At 41.0% G+C, this 19,785-nt stretch overlaps 1 protein-coding gene across 3 annotated transcripts in view; it reads left to right on the top strand.

Moving 5' to 3' along the window:
• STX8 (syntaxin 8) overlaps window positions 1-19,785 on the top strand; it is a 217,647-nt gene that overhangs the window by 114,207 nt on the left and 83,655 nt on the right. For all 3 annotated transcript variants that reach the window (XR_013975177.1, XM_080923415.1, XM_080923413.1), the window contains one exon: window positions 19,243-19,344. Coding sequence is in view for 2 of the 3 variants with exons in the window: in XM_080923413.1 (XP_080779539.1) it covers window positions 19,243-19,344 (102 nt within the window). In the remaining variant the exon portion in view is untranslated. The remainder of the gene's footprint in view (window positions 1-19,242; window positions 19,345-19,785) is intronic.

A 19,785-nucleotide genomic window follows, 5' to 3' on the forward strand; every position in this document is an offset into this window, starting at 1 on the left:
CACTCAGATATCTACCCATAGCCCTGAGTCTTTATTTCACCTACATTCTTAAAGATACTTTTTCTTAATTCAGAATTCTGTATTGACAAGTCTTATCATTAGGTTACAAGGCCCTTGTGTTCTTTCTGGCCTGGGATTCTGTTGAGAAAGTTGCACCTTTGTATCTTTGTTCCCCATAGTAGCCTGTCCATTCCTTTGTCTGTCTTAAGTTTTCTTTGACTTTAGATTTCACTACTTGTTACCATTGTCTCAATTTCTTTTGTTTAGCTCCTGCTTTGGTTAAAATCCAAGCTTGTAGAAATTCTACAGGGTTCTAACCATAAACTGATCAAATGAAACTTGATCTTTAAAGGTTTTATTTCATTGATCTTTAATGTCAGCTAGTGATTCTTCCTGAATTAACTGTTACAGAGATGGTTGCAAAGAATGAATCTTTGACCTTTTACAAAAAAAAAAAAAAAAAAAAAAAAAAAAAACTAGGTGCAAACAGGCTTTGTTTTTATTTTGGTTTTGGTTTTGCTAGTTGAAAGTCACAGTAGTAGTTACTTTGCAGAGAGAGACAAGGTATTAATTAAGGGGTAATGGGATAAAAGGAATGATATTCGATTTTCTTCAGCCTCCTTTCTTAGCCGAGGTGAAATGTAACTGGGTTAGGGGCATCCTGATTATTAGCGTGGGCATGTAGCTAGCTGCGTGGCAGAACATTTGTTCCTTGTGTTCCAGGTCCTGGGGTGCAATCCTCAGTCCCACACAGACACTCAAATATTCATACTTTGTGATAATTGACTCAACTGTGACTATGAGTGTAGTTGTATTTCACAACCAAAGCTGAAATGTCAGCTCCTGCTTTCATAGCTGTGCTGTGCCTGGATTGAAGCTCAGGGGTGTTGTTCACCCGTATGATTTATAGTTCCTAATATTATAAACAGCTCAACTGAGTTCAGTGCCCCCCCCCCACTCATTTCTTCATTATCTGAAAATGCTATTTAAAGACAGGGTGTTCATTTTCTAACCCAGGCTGGCCTCAAACTTCTGGCAATTCTTCTGCCTTTAAGTTCTGGGATTATCAGCATGAGCCATCACCCCTGACTGAAAATATTTAAAAATATTTTGGTGGGGAAATGGTACATGTGTAAAAAAGGGGGGCACATGTAAATGTCTTTTGTGGGATATTACAGTATTTCTCTGACATGTTTTTCTGACATAAATGTTGTATGTTTGCAAAATATTAAAATATGCTTTCTAACATACAGATCTATACATGCATATATAGATATAGAAACATAAAAATATTTGTATATACTCATACACCCATGTAATTCTTCGTTATGACATACTGTTCATTTATCATGGTGTCTGTCACTGAATGCTTTCTGCAAATGGAAGCTGGCCCAGCAGATTCCCATCCACACACAGTGAACATCAGTGCAGCAGGAGGCAAATGCTCTCCACCACATAGTCCTGCGAGTCAGATGAGTCTAGCATGTGTTATTCACTGTCTGGCCTTGTCCATGCTTCCCTGGTGCTCCGACATGATGCTCTAGTTACTAACAAAAGCTTCTGCCATGGATAAACTGTAGTCAGGTGATCTTGCTGGAGTTTGAAAATGGGACGGCTCTTGGTGGTTTTAAATACATGGAAATTAAAGGTGAATAGTCGGCTAGTGGCTCGGGCTTTGATGCTGCCATGGACACCACAGACTTCACTGCAAGTGCAGCATAGGAAGAAGAAGAAGAAGAAGAAGAAGAAGAAGAAGAAGAAGAAAAGAAAAAAAAAAAAAACCTAGGAGGGCCTGAATGGCAGCTAAGAGAGACTATGGTCAAACGCTGTCGGCCACAGCCAGAAGATGTGAGTGATTGCATCCTGTGAGGCACTAAGCACTTTAACAAACCTGTGTAGTTGGATCCAGCTTCATGCCTTTTCTATGAGCTCATTCCCTGCATTCCAGAGATGGGTGAGTGGCCTCTCATTCCTTGTACAGTTGCTTGTATCTCTCTCATTGTAAATGCACCATAGCCCCTCAAGGGTGGTCGCTTTGTTTTGGATACAGGTCCTTCCTGTGCCACCCATGTGGCTCCGGCTCCTGGGTTCAAAACTGTCAACTTACTTGAGTCTCCCAAGTGGCTGGGACTATGGGTTAGTGCTTATGCTGGCTTGGAATGGCTAGATTCTGAGTCCCCGCAGATCACAGTCATTTGTCCCCACATCTCTTTACTCCACTGTTTGCTAGTGTTTCCTGGATGCCGTGTGATAGTGTTCTTCCTTTGTTGGTGAGCTTCCTCCCTTGCTGCTATCTTAATGCTTGCAGAGTTGTATCTGTACTCTGAGTGTTAAAGATTGCACGAGGAATCCCCACCAATGATTGTCCACTGTCCACTGGTGATGCTTAGTGCTTACATTTGGGTTGTTCCTTCAGTGTTTACCACATCAGAGAAAAGTCCTCTTTCTTTGATTTGATGGTCATCTCTTCTGTTTTCCCAGCTCTTTATACCACCTCTCAGTTTTCCCTTTTTATGCCCTTTCCTGTCTTCTGGGGCAGGTTCTAAATCTCTTCCCTAGTGTACAGTAACAGCCTTCATTGTTTCTTTGACAGTCAGGCTTCTTGTCTTAGTGTCATCAAGGGTGTGAACTTGCTGCCTTTTGGGGGCTCTGAGCTTGTGTCACTGACTTAGTGTCTAATGTCTTTGTCTTTGGAGTATCCCTTGGATGTTCCTTTATTTGAGCTCTTTCTTATACCTCTTGGCTCTTTGTGCCCAGAGCTCCATGTCCACTTGTTTGACAGTTGGGAAGGGTTTCTCTTAGCACAGGTCTTTGTTGCACATTTCAGACCCAGACGAAAGGCTCCAGTTTGAGGTCTGGAGAAAACATGAGAGGAGCCTTTGTTTTCTGCCTAATTTGCCCCTGATCACTACCTCCCTGCCACCATGTGTAAAATGTGAACAGGTAAGGGAACATCCCCACGGGAGACTGGTGGGTACCAGAGTGGTGGCTTCCAGAGGCACTATAGGAGTTCCTACCATAGCTGCCCTGCCATAGGGAACCCATAGACAGGAAATGGGGAGAGTTAAGCTAATAACTTTAGAATTCTTATTTATTTATTTAAATATGTATACGGGTATTTTCCTACACCACACACACACACACACACACACACACACACACACACACACACACACACCCCTGGTATCCATGGAGATCTAAAGAAGGTATCAGATGCCTGGACGTAGAATTATAGACATTTGGGAGCCTCCATAAACTTGGGTCCTCTAGAAAACCAACAAATGTGTTTAATCACTGAGCCATCTTTCTAGCCCCTGAACTTGTAACTTTAAGAAAAGCTCTTTGCTCACTATTTTAAAAAAAAAAAAAGCTGTAAGTATTATTAGTAATAGTAAAGTCATAATGATTCTACCTCTCCAGAGTCCATTATGACACAAGAGGACATAAAATTCCCCTGAAATTATGTAACATATGTACAGCCTTTACATAGGACCTATTGGCATTTTATGAGAACAGAAAAAACTATGAACTCTAGAGTCTACTAGTTGACAGCATCCAGTATTTCTTTCTGCTTTCAGTTGCCAATGTGTTGCCTTTACATGGTCGGTTTTTGTCCACTGATGCAACAGCACTTGATATCACAAATCAACATGTGATAGAAACGTAAGGGACTTCTAGGAACCAAATGCAAATACTTCCCAGGAAGTATTTCTCTTTGGAGGCTCAACTGTCACTGAACCTAGAATAATCAGCTGGTTGTTTCCCAGCCTATATTCCAAAACCTGTGTTTAATTTGTTCTTAATAGACTGTGGTTAGGGAAATTCCCACCTTAAGAGCTGTGGTCTGCAGGGTGGGAATTCCCCTAGGCTCCCTGGCTTAGGAAATATCCGTCTGAGGTCATAGTAACTGACAAGTGGAATAAATTCTATCAAACCAACCAACACTGGCAATATGAGCCTTTTAAAATGTAAGTTGGCAGACAGGTTCAAAGCTCATAAAGCCGTCATAATCACACTTCGTTAAGGAAATCATACAAAAGATGAAATGATGATAGAGAAAATAATTCATTGACTCATATTTCACAGTAGAAAGATATTCAGAATATTCAGCCGTGGGCTACTAGTTAATGAATGGTTATTTAATGGGATGAATATTTTGTAACTACTGGGAATTTTAACTGAGCCAGAGGTTTTGGCACAGGCTTGTAACCCCAAGACTCAGAGACTGAGTCAGGAGAATCGGAGTTTGAGGCTAGCCTGTGCTACACAGTGTAACCCAGTACTGGAGAGAGATGCAGGAGGTAAGAGGGGAAGAACCCAACACACGGTTGTCACTTCAACAAGAATAAGAAATAGTTTATTCTTAAACCAAATGAGAGTGCCCTATAGTCCAGATTACCCCAAATAATATGCCCTAATATGGAAATGGTTTCCTGGAATTTTAGTTACAGAGCAGAAGAAAGTTGTAGATCAAGGCACTTCTAAACTGTTTCTGTAGGACCATTCCTTAGACCAGTTACCCCGAGCAGGAAGGTGTCTGCCCAGCTCTCAAGTGCTAGCTAATGACATTCTTGATTTTTGAGTTGGCAGAAGTTAGTGTCTCCTTAGTTAACCCATTCCCAAAGATTTTCCTTGGTAGTCAGGAAAATGTTAAGTCAGACACAGAGGTGGGCAAGGAATGGCTATTGAGGGGCTCAAGATGGCCCAAGGTCACCTGGCTCATGCGTCTGCAGCTTTCTGCCTCCCTACACTATGGCAGCTTTAATGGGCCAACCAGCCTTGTAGGATCAAGCACAAAAGTAGCTTTTTCTTGAAACTTAGTTCTCCCTGTTTTTTGTTTGTTTGTTTTTAAGATTTATTTATTTCATGTGTGTAGATACACCATTGTTGTCTTCAGACACACCAGAAGAGGACATCAGATCCCATTACAGATGATTTGTGAGCCACCATGCTGGGAATTGAACTCAGGACCTCTGGAAGAATAGTCAATGCTCTTAACCTCTGAGCCATCTCTCCAGCCCCCCTGGAGGCCCAATGTCATTTCTGTCCCTCAGTGCTGAGAAGGTTAGTTCCTAGGAACTGGTCAAGAGGAGACAGAGCAGGCAGGAGAGTTCTCTTTAGGAGAGAGACATAGTTGGCAAAGCCATTAAGGGGCAGAGGGTGGGAATGGGGGAATCCCTGAGTCATGTCCACTTACCTAGCCTGACTTTCCTCCACCCTGTGTCTGACATATTTGTATATGACATATAGTAGGAGTATCATACCTACAATGAAAATAATACTATATTATAGTCAATAGAAGTAAAGTAAGAGGCAAGGGAACTGGCATTTAAACCAATTAAAGCACGGTGCTCTTCAACCAGATCAGATACGTGTGTCCCTCTGTCTTCTGCACTCTGAATATCTTATTTGATATTTAGGGTATTGGGGATAACTATCTTCTAATTCTAGTTTTACTTTGGGCCAGTCTGGCTCCATAGCTATAAGCTCATGAGTGACTGGTTGTAATCTTAGACAAGATTGGCCTTTAAAACCCAATTTTTTAATATTTTATTGTGACATAATTTTGTATATACTATAGTTTTGGTATGTGTCAGATTTTAGTCTGGAGAGATAAGTGGACAGTAGCTTTATATCAGAAATTTAGATATAACCATATAGTATCACTTAAAGTTTTTTTTAATAAAACACCCCATGTCAATAACATGCACAGTCAAGAGGTACATTTATGAGAATATGAATTCCATGGATTTTGGTGGGCAAAATCAAATCTCATCTTTTATTTGATATTCAGAAAGAGAAGTAGGACCACACTAGGAATTACTTTATAATGATCTCATTGGCAAGATATCATTGTTTAGTATTTTATTCTTAGCCTAGCTAATTTTACTATGGGGCACCTTGATGACACATTTAATTAGAAAACACAGATTTATGATATATAAAACACCATGAGTATTATCATGAGATACTGATTGTTTTATGTATAATTTGGATCAAGGGAGATAACCCTAGACTTTGGGTATCTGTAAGAAAAAAATCAATATAGTCAAAGTTGGGATTTTGTAAACCCCACCCCTCAGTTACCTGGCAGTAGCCAGGTATGCTCCACCCCACTGACCAGACACTATAAAGGGGGCTGCTTGCCCCCTCCTCTCTCTCTTGCTCCTGTTTTCTTGCTCTCTCTTGCTCTTCAGCCCTTATCCCTCCTCTTCCTCTTTCCTTTTCCCCTCTCTTTCCATGTGCTCATGGCCCACCTCTCCACTCTACTCTTCTATTTCTCCCTTCTCTCTCTCTCTCTCTCTCTCTCTCTCTCTCTCTCTCTCTCTCTCTCTCTCTCTCTCTCTCTCTCTCTGCCTTTACTACCCTCTTAACTCTCCCATGACTTGAATAAACTCTATTCCATACTATACCTCCGTGTGACTGGTCCCTCAGGAGGAAGGGATTCCCAACATGGCCCCCCCCCCCAGAGGCATCTCCCTTGCCCCCAGGCCTTGCCACACCTCCATGGGCCATATCCCCCCCACTCTCTTCATCCTTTTCCTAACATTGGTGCCGAAACTCAGGATGTCATCTTTCAACAACAGTCAAAGTTGCTGTAAAGTATTCAAAAGTCCAACTGTATTATGGGGTCCCCAGACCCAGACTTTGCTATAACTCAGTGTTTTTAGTGTTAGTAGCATAAAAATACAGTTGCATGGACCCAGTCAATATTCTTACCTCTAACCTTATTATTTTTGCCTCTATAAGTCTGGATTTCAGAAATGGGCTTTTAAAATATACTTAGAAAGTTTCTTGTCAATTTAAGAAACTAGATTTTCTTCCTTAAATTCTTTCTTTCCCTTCCTTCCTTCCTTCCTTCCTTCCTTCCTTCCTTCCTTCCTTTCTTCCTTTTTCCTTCTTTCCCTTTTCTCTTTCTTTTTTCTTTCTTCTCTTCCTTTCTTCCTTCTTTCTTTCTTTAAGATTTGCTTATTTATTTTATATATATGAGTGCTCTCTCTGTAGGTATACCTGCATGCTAGGAGAGAGCATCAAATCCCATTACAGATGGTTGTGAGCCACCATGTGGTTTCTGGGAATTGAACTCAGGACCTCGGGAAGAGCAGCCAATACTCTTAACTGCTGAGCTATCCTGCCTGGATTTTTTTTTTTTTTTTAAATCAAAATTATACTGAACAATCAGTGAACTCTTTTTACAACATTAGTGAAATTTTAAAATCTTTTTAAACATGAAGATTTGGTTTACATAAAATCAGGGTAAACAAACATTTAACAAAAACAAGAATCTCATTTGCCGTTGCATTATAAACATGATTCTTAATATTTAAGAAAAATTGTAAATATCTTAGACCGTGTTTAAAATATCAAAATGTAAAAAGATTTAAGTGCAGTAGAGATGACTCAGCAGGTGAAAGTGCTTGTTATCAGGCCAGGTGACCTCAGGGGGACCCCGGGACCCATGTGGTAATGGAGAGAGCTGAGCTGGAAAGAACAGGCTCCTGCAAGTTTCTTCCATATATGCCAAGTCACCAGGTCGCCATGTCTCTCTCTCTCTCCCCCTCCCTCCCTCCCTCCCTCCCTCCCTCCCTTTCTCCCTCCCTCCCTCCCTCCCTTTCTCTCTCTCTCTCTCTCTCTCTCTCTCTCTCTCTCTCTCTCTCTCTCGCATGCATGCGAGTGCACACACATACACAATTATAAAAATTTCAAAATAAAGGTTAAGAGATGCATTATTAAAAAGTGAGAGCCAGTAGATGCGTTTGTAGTTGTTTTTAGGGCCCTCGGTTGATATGGTTGAAAATGAGCATCACTCAACTTTCTGAAGTCCATGTGTTTGTGACTTTAGGAAATATTAAAAGTCTGAGGTGAGAGATAGGAATCTTTTTTTTCCTGGCAGTTCTGAAACTTTATTGGGTTAGCTCTCATCCACATTGACCATCTGTAGTTTTTTTTTTTTTTTTTTTTTTTTTTTTAATGTGGTAACAAGCACATAAGTTATCAATGTGTAGTGAACCCTCATTCTCATTACGTCTTCTGGACAAACATACTCAGAACAACGTAGAACATTGCTTATCCCTTTGGCCCGTGAGCATTATTGAGCCTGGTATCAATGCACACATCTCAAGTTTTTCTTCAAACATTTCTCCCTTCCTTGAGACTTGAGTCTATTTCCCATGTTCTTCTGAAGAATCAGGAACTTCTTAGCCAGCTCAGGGGATTTGATTCTACATCAGATCTACGCCCATGACTACTCTCACCCTCAGCTTGGTTGTTCCAGTTTCATTTTGGCTTGAAAACATTTTGGGGGGGTGGACATGCAAGTTTTGCCTACATAAGTCAAAAGAGGATTTCAAATCCCCTGAGGCTAGACTTACAGTCAGTTGTATGCTTCTATGTTGAGTGCTAGGACTTGAATCCAGGTCCTCTAGAAGAGTAGCTGGTGCACTAAACCAATGATCTACCTCTACAGGCTGAGGTGGAGTCTTAGGTTTGTACTTCCTGTTTACAGAGGCAGGTGAATGATTCAAGGACACTAGGTGATCAGCTTTTAAGTGTCTTCCTGGCTATGCTAGGTGATCAACTCTTCCTCGCTGAGCCAGATATTGCCAATCCAGAAATGGGACATGTTTGAGGTCTTCCTTAGGAGAACTTTTTATGTCCTTGGGTGTTTCTTCTGTCACTTTGATCCTTTTGGGCTAGAGGCAGGGAAACTGCTTGTGATAGCTTATGAACAGACTCACAGACTTTCTAAACTAAAGGGGCAAGATCACAAGAAGCCAGAGAAGAGATGTTGGAGGAATTAGATGTTGGAGAAGTGACAGGAAAAATGACAAATGCTAACAAATGAATATTCTAAAAACAAACCAAGAGGATATGCAAAGATAAAATAATAGAATATACAAATGTAATGGACTAAGAATAAACTAGATAACCATTGACCAAACCAAAAGACTCACATCTGCCTGAGGAGGCATCATGGACAGTTGTTACTGGGTACTGAGCCAGGTGAGTCCTTCAAAGAAAGTGTGGCATCTTTGAAGCCCTACATTGGGCACCAAAACTGTCCACATGAAGCCGTGCTCACCTCACGGGCAGGCAGTGTTTATTTTTGAGCCACATATGAGTGACCGTGGCCTGCAAACACAGATACGGTGTGTTTGTTTGTTTGTTTGTTCCATGTATGAGTACACTGTAGCTGTCTTCACACACACCAGAAGAGGGCATCAGATCACATTACAGATGGTTTCTGGGAATTGAACTCAGGACCACTGGAAGAACAGTCAATGCCCTTAACCACTGAGCCATCTCTCCAGCCAGATTCAGTGTAAAAACCATAATTCAAGGCACTGTTGGTCGTATTAGGTCATCAGTTATAACAAAGTGTAGAAATTGCTGCTCGGGGTTTCTAGTTCTGATGGTATTCTTGGCTGAGTTTTTTGTTTGTTTTAAGGTCGTGTTTTTTAATACATTCCAAAAGGTTTCACTTGATTGTCATAAGCATGTTAGGAAATAGAGGTGGGCAATGAATGGCCATCAAGGGGGCTAAAGAGAACCCAAGACATTTTGGCTCTGAGTTTGCCATATTTCCTTTCTCCAGAGCAATGAAGTTCTAGTCAGTCAGTTAGTCTTGCAGCCTCGTACATGGATGTAGCTTTTCTTCAATTTACAAAAGAAAGAAGGGGAAAGAAGTGTTTGTGAAGGCTGTGCAGCTACATGAGAGACTACAAATGATATGTTGCCAGACACTTGTGTGTTATGTTTCTATTAAAGATATATGTACTTATGTTAATTCTGAGGAAGGAAGTCTCCTAGTCTATCTGATACTACTATAACAAAAATGCCAGATTCTGAATAATATATAAAGAAAGTAAACTTAGTTTTAGAGACAGATGTCCATGATTAAGAAACCACATCTGACCAAGCCTTCTTTTTGTGTCATACATGGTAGAGAACATTATAGGGCAGACAGAAGAGTGAGAACTTTTGTCCCTCTTCTTTTCTGTTTGTTTTGGAAACAAGGTGTCATGTCCCTCAGTCTGGCCTCAAACTTAATATGTAGCCAAAGATGACCTTAAATCCCTGCTCCTCCTGGATCTGTCTTTAGAGTGTTGGAACAACAAGTACATGACACCACACCCGAGGCTTTTCTTTCCTTTTTCTTACAAAGCCATGAATCTCCATCATAGACCCCCCCCCCATTCTGATGGTCTCATCTAACTCCAGTTATCTCTCAGGTCCCTACTTCCAAATATCAGTTTAGGAATTTGAGGATTAAGTTCCTAGTGCTTGAACTTTTAGGATGCCTTTTTGCCACTGACTCTGCCCATGTGTCAGATCTCTACTTGTCCCTCAGATAGTCTGCAGTGTCATTTGGAGTCTAGTCTTCTTTGAGTCCTTGTCTCTCATATTGGGCACATTGGTGAAGGTTGAGCCTCCCTGACTCTAGGGAGGCTTCCATCCCCATTGTGTTGGGCCCAGTCCAGGCAGAAGCATAGTTCGAATTCTCATATTGTCAGTTCTCTCAGGCAGGGGCCATTCTCTGATAGATCTATAGTTCTTGGATCTAAAGGCTGGTTCAGTTCCCATGCCTCTGATCAGCATTTCCCTAACAGGATGTTTTCTACACTAACTCTACCCCTGTGCCAAGTCTCTACTTGGCCCTGGGATAGTCTGTAATATCATTTGGAGTCTAGCGGGAGGTAGCAATGTACCCCCAGCTCTTTCACTGTGCAAGCTTGAAGTCTTAACACGATGGGGATGTTGCCAAGGCTTATTGCTCATACCGTCCATGGCAACGGGGTGCCGTGTCAAAATGCCAGGGGACCTGGACAGTGAGCTCACAGTGGAGAGCTCTGGCCTGGCCCCCGTGATAGATACCTTTTTGCCGTTCTAGTGCTCTGGGTTTATAGGAAAGTGGCCTTGAAAGATCTCTGAATGGTGTTCCATTGTGTTGATGATTCGATCTGCGGTCCCTTCTAGCCCTGTGATCTCTTTAACAAAGGACTGTTGGTACTCTCTCCTGCATATGCCTTCTCCTTCCTGCTCTGCTTTTCATTATAAAGTCTCTAATTCCTCCCTTTGCTGCCCCATCTCACATGGTTGGAAGTAGCTATCCTGCAGCCCAAATGCTTTATGCTCAGGCATTTCTACTGCCAGCACCCCCCACGGTCCCCAGCTCTATGGTGGCTGGAACACAAATGCAGCATCACCGTGATCTTTACTTGCCCAGTGTCTAGTGCTCATTCCTTGTTCTCCTTGGAGAGCTCCAAATGTCCTTGAACGTATTTCTACCAGCAGTGTGGTCATGATTATACACAGTCTCAAAGGATATGGGGAATTTTCTTCAGTTTCCTCTTTGAAATCTTCTCCATGACTGCTCACAGTGTCTAATTTACAGCAACACAGGCTGTTCCTAGCATTCTCCAAATTCTCCTAGTCTCTGCTCATTGTCCAGTTTCATAGCTGGTTCAACTTAATCAAGTATTCACAAATCACTATTAAATTACTTATATGCATTAAAGATAAGATTGGTAAATTAGTTGGGGCATTTGACACCAAGCCTGACAGTCTGAGCTGTCAGGTTCCACACAGTGGAAGGGGAGAGCTGACTCTCAGTCAGGGACATGCAGGTGAAGTAATGACACACAGAAAATAAATCTAAAAAACTTAACATTAAAAATTGCTCTCTGATCTCTGTACACACACTATGAACATGGATATGCTCCCTCACATTACAAATACACACACACACACACACACACACACACACACACACACACACACACACACACATACACACAGTGCACACTGATAGAAAAGAAAAAGAAAAAAACCAAGTAGAGAATGCCTGAAGAAGTTACTAATGTCAGCCTTCAGCTCCCCCAAGCTCATGCCCACACATGAATGTCCACACACCTGCTTGAGAATGTACATGCACCACACATACACAACGTAAACTAGCCAGAGGATTACCAACTAAAACGGTAAGTGGACCTATTCCCCCATTAAAACATATAAACTCTTCAGTGTAAAACACTCTTTTTGCTGCACTGGTCAGGTTTGTGTTTGCTGATTTACCTTTAAGTCGTACTTATGAATATTCACAAATTTAAATGAAACCTATCTAGAAATTCAGTTAACACAGAAAAATGTTAACAGAATAATAATAACATAGGATAATAAACAGCCGGCATATCTTCTGTTAGACAAGGCTACTTCCCTTGATTTCATACAGGATATTAAACCCAAGTTTTATACTACAATTCCATAGTGTTTGTAAGATGTGATGAAACCCTGATTATATCAGCTGTATGAGAGCAAAGTATCAATTATTCCTACAGACTGCTGCCATGGTATGTCCCAACAGTGTGAAGCCAAATCCTAAACGACTCACTTTTAAATGCTACTATATGTAAACTCAGGAACTTATTTTCTTCCATGTTTTCCCATTACCCACCAATGAAATGGCCATTGGAAGATTAACCAACTTCCTTCCAGAGGCTTGATTAAAAACAGGGGTGGAGCTACAGGGTCACTACTGAACTAATTGCAGGTCTATAGTTTTGTCGCTGTAAAACCCTTGTTCCTCCTTCCTTCTCCCTTTTCCTCCCTTTGCTCCCTCCCTCCTTTCTTGTTCATTAGAAAAATTTAAGGATATCATATATTATTTCTTTTGCTTTTATTTTTATTTTGTGTGTATGGGTGTTTTGTTTACTTGAATATCTGTGCTTACTTATGTGCCTGGTGCCCATGGAGGCCAGAACAGAGCATCAGAAGCCCTGGAACTGGAGTCACAGATCAGTTCAAGTCAACATGTGGTACTGGGAATGTAACTAGGTCCTCTGGAAGAGCAGCCAGTGCTCTAAATTACTGAGCCATCTCTTGTCTGCCATCATTTATTATAAATTTTAAATTTTGTTCTGATTTGTGCTTTTCGTTTGTTTGTAACTTGCACAATAGATACATAAGTCCTTAGTGTTTGCGTGTGTGCATTTTTCAGAATGATATGCATATATGTGACCACATAAAACCTGTTCTGGTAAGTTCCCTCGTGGCCTTCTTAGTAACTCCCCAGCAGCCCAGTTGTGACTACTCTCTGATTTTTATACTGTCAGTTAGGTTTATTCTTTGCCACCCCCCCCCCCCCATTTTATTTTTGAAGGATTTGAAGTAGTCCAGACTGGCCTTGTACTAGCTTTGTAACTGAAGACAAGCTTGAAGCCCTGATCCTTCTATCTGTATTAAAAATAAAGGTATTCAATACCACACCCAGGTTCTGTATATATTGTTTATATCAATGGAGTCATAAAACATACTGATATTTATTTTAGATGACAAAACTTCTGAGATGTGTATGGTTGTTACATTGACTAATAATACTATCTTTCTGTGTGGTGTCAAAGATCCAATCAGGGTCTGATGCATGTGAATGTTAGACAGAGTGTTCGCCCTGAGCTACATCTTCAGCCTAGCAGAGCATCCCTTCTATTGCTGTGTAGGGTTCTATTTTAAAGAGACACTTCAGTTTGATGGGTGTTTTGGTCACTTTTAATTTGAGGTTCTAATACATAAAGATGCTGTGTATATTCTTGTACAGGTCTTTTTGGGGGTGAGAATCATGCTTGATAAGATACCTAGGAATGAATGCTGACTAGGAGCACAGATGTACAGCTAACTGGATTGGAGTAGATAAAGTCTCCCAGCAATTAGTGTTGTCAGCCTTTCATTTTAGCATTCTGGTGGGAGGTGGGGTGATCTCTTACTGCGGTTGACTCTGCATTTCTCTAATGACTAATGTTGGCTCCTTCTTAAGTGCATATTAACTTCTTGTGAATTTTCATTTGCAAAACATCTGCTCAGGAATTTGGGCTATTGTAAGACCATGTTAGGATCATCTCTCATTATTGCTCTGGGTAGCGCAGTGGATCTTTATTCTAAATACAAAAACTTTGTCAGTCACATGTCCTGCAAACATCATTCTTCCCAGCCTGTGGCTTGCTTTTCCATTTTTGAAATAGTATCTTTAGATAAGAAGCAATTTCAATTTTGATGACATCTCACCATTATTTTTTAGTATATTATTTTAAAATTCTTGTCCAAGAAACTTGTGCCTGCCTGTGTCACTCAATTGGTCCATGCTTAAGAGAGCAGATATGTGGTTAATTTGATGATATGGTTAACTCGTAACATTTTCTTCTAGAAGCTTTTCCATTCCAGGGTTTACAGTCAGGTCTGTGAACCATCCCAAATATTTTTATGTGTACAGGGGAGGGAATTTTTCTATTTATACATACACATGTCCAGATGTTCCAGTGTGACTTGTTGAAAAGACCACTTTTCCATTTTGATTGGCTTTGTTGTCAAAGTCCGAATTTAGAATTGACTAACTATATACGCATGTGTGCATATGTGTGCACGCACAAACACACATACAAATAAATGAGTGTAATTTAAAAATTTGTTTTAATTTACTTACTAATTCTCACAGGCTCTAAATAGATTCTATATACAGAATCGTGTTATTTGCAAATATATAGCTTTATACCTGCCTTGGGGTTTGTAGTAAAATATCTGAGTTTTAGAGCCAGTGAGGTGGCTCAGCAGGTCAAAGCGTTTGCTGCCAAGCGTGAGGACCTGTGTTCAGCCTACATAGGGAGTTTTATATGTAGCTCATATGTCTCACAGCCATAGTGAGTTAGCTACATAGTGAGCCCCTGTTTCAACCTCCCCCCCCAAAAAAAATTCAGTCTCTACCAATAGTCTTCCTCGGTTCACTATATCTTTTCTTCTCTTACAGTTTATTCCTTCCGTAGCTCTTAAACAATGAAATATTTTCTTCTTCCTTTCTTATTTTTTAAAGATTTATTTGTGTATATGAGTACACCATTGCCCTCTTTAGACACACCAGAAGAAGGCATCAGACCCCATTAGAGATGGTTGTGAGCCACCATGTGTTCTCTGGAAATTGAACTCGGGACCTCTGGAAGAGCAGTCCTAACCACTGAGCCACCTCTCCAGCTCCCTTTCTTTCTTATTGATTGATTGAGACACTGTCTCTCTCTTTTGACCTAATTGTCATAGAACTTGCTATATGAACCAGGCTGGTCTTGGGCTCATAAAGATCTGTCTGCCTCTACTTCCCAGCACTTGCATTCTTTTTGGCTGTTGCTGTAATTAGGTTTACATACTCCATCTAGATAGGTTCTTTTTGTCCAGTCTGCCTTTTGCTCTCCTGCATCTCCTTTCTGCCCTTTAGAGGAACCATAAATATTTAGTATTTCATTTTGTTTCTCTGATGGATTGTTTTTCCTTGAGCTACACCTCTTGGTAGAGTGAGCGTGTGTGTTTTGGTTTCATTCCCTTCTCTCTCTCTCTCTCTCTCTCTCTCTCTCTCCTTTCCTTCCTCCCATTCATATAACCCTATAGAGCTCTATTTTAGTAGTCATTAGTTATATATGGCTATTTAAATGATAATTAATTAAAAGATAAGATGAACATATTTTCAGCTTGCTATGCATATTGTGTACATTTAGGTCTAGGAACTGGTAGATAAACTGTATTAGAAACACTGACAAAGTTTTAGTAATTTAGTAAGATATTAGTAAATAAATAACAGCACTGAGACATTCTCAAGAGGTGAAATCAACAAGGGCAGCAGACCATGAGAAGCCATGAAAGGGAAGGGAGAGAACCAAGTGACTGGGAGTTCTGGCTTGGGCAAATGATGGTGCCCTTAGAAAAGGGTCGTATTTAGCTTCAGCTGTCAACTTGACGCAAGTCAGGGTCACCTGGAAAGCAGGGACATCAACTGAGGAATTCTCTATATGAGGTTGCCTTGTGAGCCACAGCCCAGGGGCATTTTCTTGCTTGCTATTGGATGTAGGGGGCACCTTCTGTGGGCAGTGCCCTCCATAGGCAGATGGACCTGGGCCATATCAGAAAGATAGGTACCCAAGCAAGGCAGTAAACACCATTCCTCCATGTGTCTGCTGCAAGCTCCTGCCCTGGTGTCCTCGGATGATGGACCATAAAATAGAAGATGAAATAAACCCTCTCTTCCCCCAAGTCTCATTTGTCATGGTGTTTATCACAGCAGCTAAAAGCAAACTGGGACACAGGGACAGACTTTTGGGAGGAAGGCAAGTTGGGGTTAGGATAAAGAGTTTACTTTCAGAAGCTCTGAGAAAATAACATCAGGATTCTTTGTTTTTGAGACAGGAGCTTACTCTGTAGCCCAGGCTAGCCTGAAGTTTACAGCACTCCTCTTTCCTTACCCTCTCAAGCACTAGGGTTATAAGTGTGGGCTCCTATGCCTGGCACGTTCCAGACGTTTAGTTTAAATGTTACCACAGTAAAGGGCATATAAAGTCACCAGTGCAGTATTACAGAGGAAGAATACGAAACTCTGGGATGACCGGAGAGAGGAGCACACTTTAGCTCAGCAGTTCTCAACCTTCCTAGACAATTCCTCATCTTGTGGTGACCTCCAGTGATAAAATTATTTTTGTTGCTACTGCATAACTATAATTTTGCCACTCTTATGAATTTTAATGTTAATAGCTGATATGAAGCATATACTATGTGTGGCCCCTGTGAAAGGGTCAGGCCGTTTGACCCCCAGGTTGAGAACCACTCCTCTAGTTCATGGATGATGCAAAGAAACCCCAGAGAGAGTTGTCACCATACACAGGCAAGCATTATGAATGAACTGTTAAATAATAGTGGATGATTTTCTTCGGCAGGTGTTACTTATAGATAATTGGCAAACTTGGCTCATATTCATTTACATTTTAAAGAAACAGCACATGACTTAAAATTATTCATTGCTTTTGTCTCAGGCTCCGTCCATCTATTGCCTTTATGACTTACATGTGCTTTATCCCATTGTGTGCTGCACACTCTGCTAGGGATAAATAGAAGTTTATGTCATGTTCATTCTGGAAAGGAGAGACACACAAGCAGAATACCTTCAATAGGCTCTGCCAGTAGAGAGTGGGCCCTGTGATGTGCAAGGGGCTGGAGGAGGAAAGACGCCACTCTCCCGTGCCTTCTCATGCGTTTGTTAGTGTGAGCCTTTTTCTGCCTTCCATGGTTAGCTGCACTACTTGGCATTTTTAGAAACTTTGACCTTATTTGCATTCATGCTTCCAGAAAAATGGTGACTCATGTTGAACAATTCATTTCCAAATTAGCCTTTAAAATAGGGAAGCAGGAGAAAAGTCTCGATTGCAGAAAGTAATGTATGTTCAGCATTAGTGTGAGCAATCCAGAAAACCATAAGGAAGAACAGTCACAAAGGATCCTACCACCTAAGAGCAATTGTCATGAGCTCTCATTTCCACAGCTGTATGCATCCCTGTAGGCATGCAAATACCGAAGGATGGATGGAAATAATTTCATGTAATTAAGATTCTAATATATATGCTATTTTAAATGTCATTTAAAATACATTTAAATGTGCTTTAATTTCACCTTTTAAAGATTAGCATAAAAAAAGAACTTTATAGAAAGGATCTTTAAAGAGGCAGTAATTACTAAGTGGTAAGAATTACTAAATGCTCACCAAAATGACATAAAACACTGAGGTCTTAATGATTTTAAAAAGTTACAAGTTTCTATATATTTAACTTTACGGCTTACTGTGACTTGTTATAAACCAGTCTGCCTCTCTCTTGGGTTTGAAAGCCATCTTATAATAAAAACAAGCTAGATGCATTCCTGTTTGTGATTAGATCTGTTTCTCAAGGATTGGGCTGTGCCCTGCCTATAACATTAACCACAAATGGTTCTGTACTGTCTGTTCCAGGAATTGACAACCTTGCCATTGTTTCAAAAAACTGTTATGACTACCTTGCTATGCCCACCTTCTTATGCCTACCTTCTTAAGCCCACCTTGCTAGGCTCACCTTCTTGTGCCCACCTTGCTGTGCCCACCTTGCTGTGCCCACCTTGCTGTGCCCACCTTGCACCGATGTCTTTGTTTCAGGAGGTTTTATGGCCCAACTTGCTATGCTTATGTTCTGCTTTTGTAACTTCACCTTTATGTCTGTCAAATCCCCTGTTTGGAAACTCCTACCCCTGGGCTCCAAAAACCTTTATCTTCCCCATGTCCAACGCTGATCTCTTAAACCCCAGCTTAGGGAGGGACAACCTATGTACAAGAGTTAAAAAGCTTGCTTTTATTAATTTGGCCATGATCTTGGTTGGTATTAACACTTGCCATAAAGGATAAGGGCTAATTCTTTCTTTTCCTGTCTTCCCCATCTCGTGTGGCCCTTTAGTTGAGGTTGTATTGTCACATGCATGTACCTTGGTGGTGTCTTTTTACTCTTAGTTCATTATTTAAATGGATTTGGTTCTAGTCAATGTGTCTTATGTTAGCATCTCTGGCTTTGAATCCTGCATTTGTCTTTTTTTTTTTTTTAAGATGTATTTATTTTATTTATATGAGTACACTGTAGCTGTTTTTCAGAAACACCAGTAGAGGGCATCAGATCCCATTACAGATGGTTGTAAGCCACCATGTGGTTGCTGGGAATTGAACTCAGGACCTCTGGAAGAGCAGCCAGTGCTCCTAACCACTGAGCCATCTCTCCAGCCCCTGGATTTCTCTTTTGCTCAGGAGTTGCTAAGGCTACCTGTGAAGTCTTCTATACTTGCCTAAACTGAAATTCATTGTGTGGTTCCCACCTCCATTGTTGATGTCTCTATTTCCTGTAATAGGATTGTTTTAAACTAGGTTTAAAAGCAGACAAATTGTTTCTCTTTTTTGTTATTTTTTAAAAATGTATATGAGTGCATGCTCATGCACATAATGGGGTGGGTGGAGGTCAGGGGACAACTCTGTAGTGTTGGTCTCTCCCACCTTTATGTGGGTTCCTGTCATTAAGCATAGGTGGCCAGGCTTGTATGGCAAATGAGTCACTTTATCCATGCAGATTTATTTTTTTATTGTCATTTTTCCTCTTTTTGTTTCTGCCTTTCTGAATTAGAATTTCAGTTTTCAAAGCATAATTGTGAGTTCATGCCTTGGCACGGCAGGAGTACCACAGTGGTGGAACTGGGAGATATGAACTGGGGAGATATGAACTGGGAGATATGAACTGGGGAGATATGAACTGGGAGATATGAACTGGGAGATATCAACTGGGGAGATATCAACTGGGGAGATATCAACTGGGGAGATATCAACTGGGAGATATCAACTGGGAAGAATTAACCAGCCCTCTCTGATTTCTATTCTAGAAATCATTGATGACCTTGCCAACCTTGTGGAGAACACAGATGAGAAGCTTCGCACTGAAGCCAGGCGAGTGACCCTGGTGGACAGAAAGTCAACTTCCTGTGGTAAGAGTTAGCAGTCGCTCCAGCTGCCTGTAGTTCACTCTTTGAGTGTTCTATGCTGCTTCTAATATGGTGAAGAGGAGCATGGCCTAGTGCTGCAGTCCCAGTTGATGACACATCAGAGTTGCTAGAACATGCTTAAGTCTTATTCAGACAGAACGGCTAAGGTTCGGAGGGTATAACAATCATTCTTTTAAACGCCGAGTTGGGAAGTGTGTCTGTTTTATAGAAATGAATGGTTTGGGAAAGTGTCTACAGTGTGCAGTTTGGTGGTAAGTCTTGTGAGTCTTCAAGGCAATTTTGTTTCCTTTATGCTTTCTCTTTCAACCATAAGCTTAATTAGTGAACTCACGGTAAAACAGCCAAGAGCAGCTTCCATCCCTGGTATGACCGAGATAAAAATCTTGTGTTTGGTAATTCTGTCTTTGAGTCACTAATTCATGA

This window comes from Micromys minutus (genome assembly GCF_963924665.1).
Source record: "Micromys minutus genome assembly, chromosome: 10".
Classification (NCBI taxonomy): Eukaryota; Metazoa; Chordata; class Mammalia; order Rodentia; family Muridae; genus Micromys; species Micromys minutus.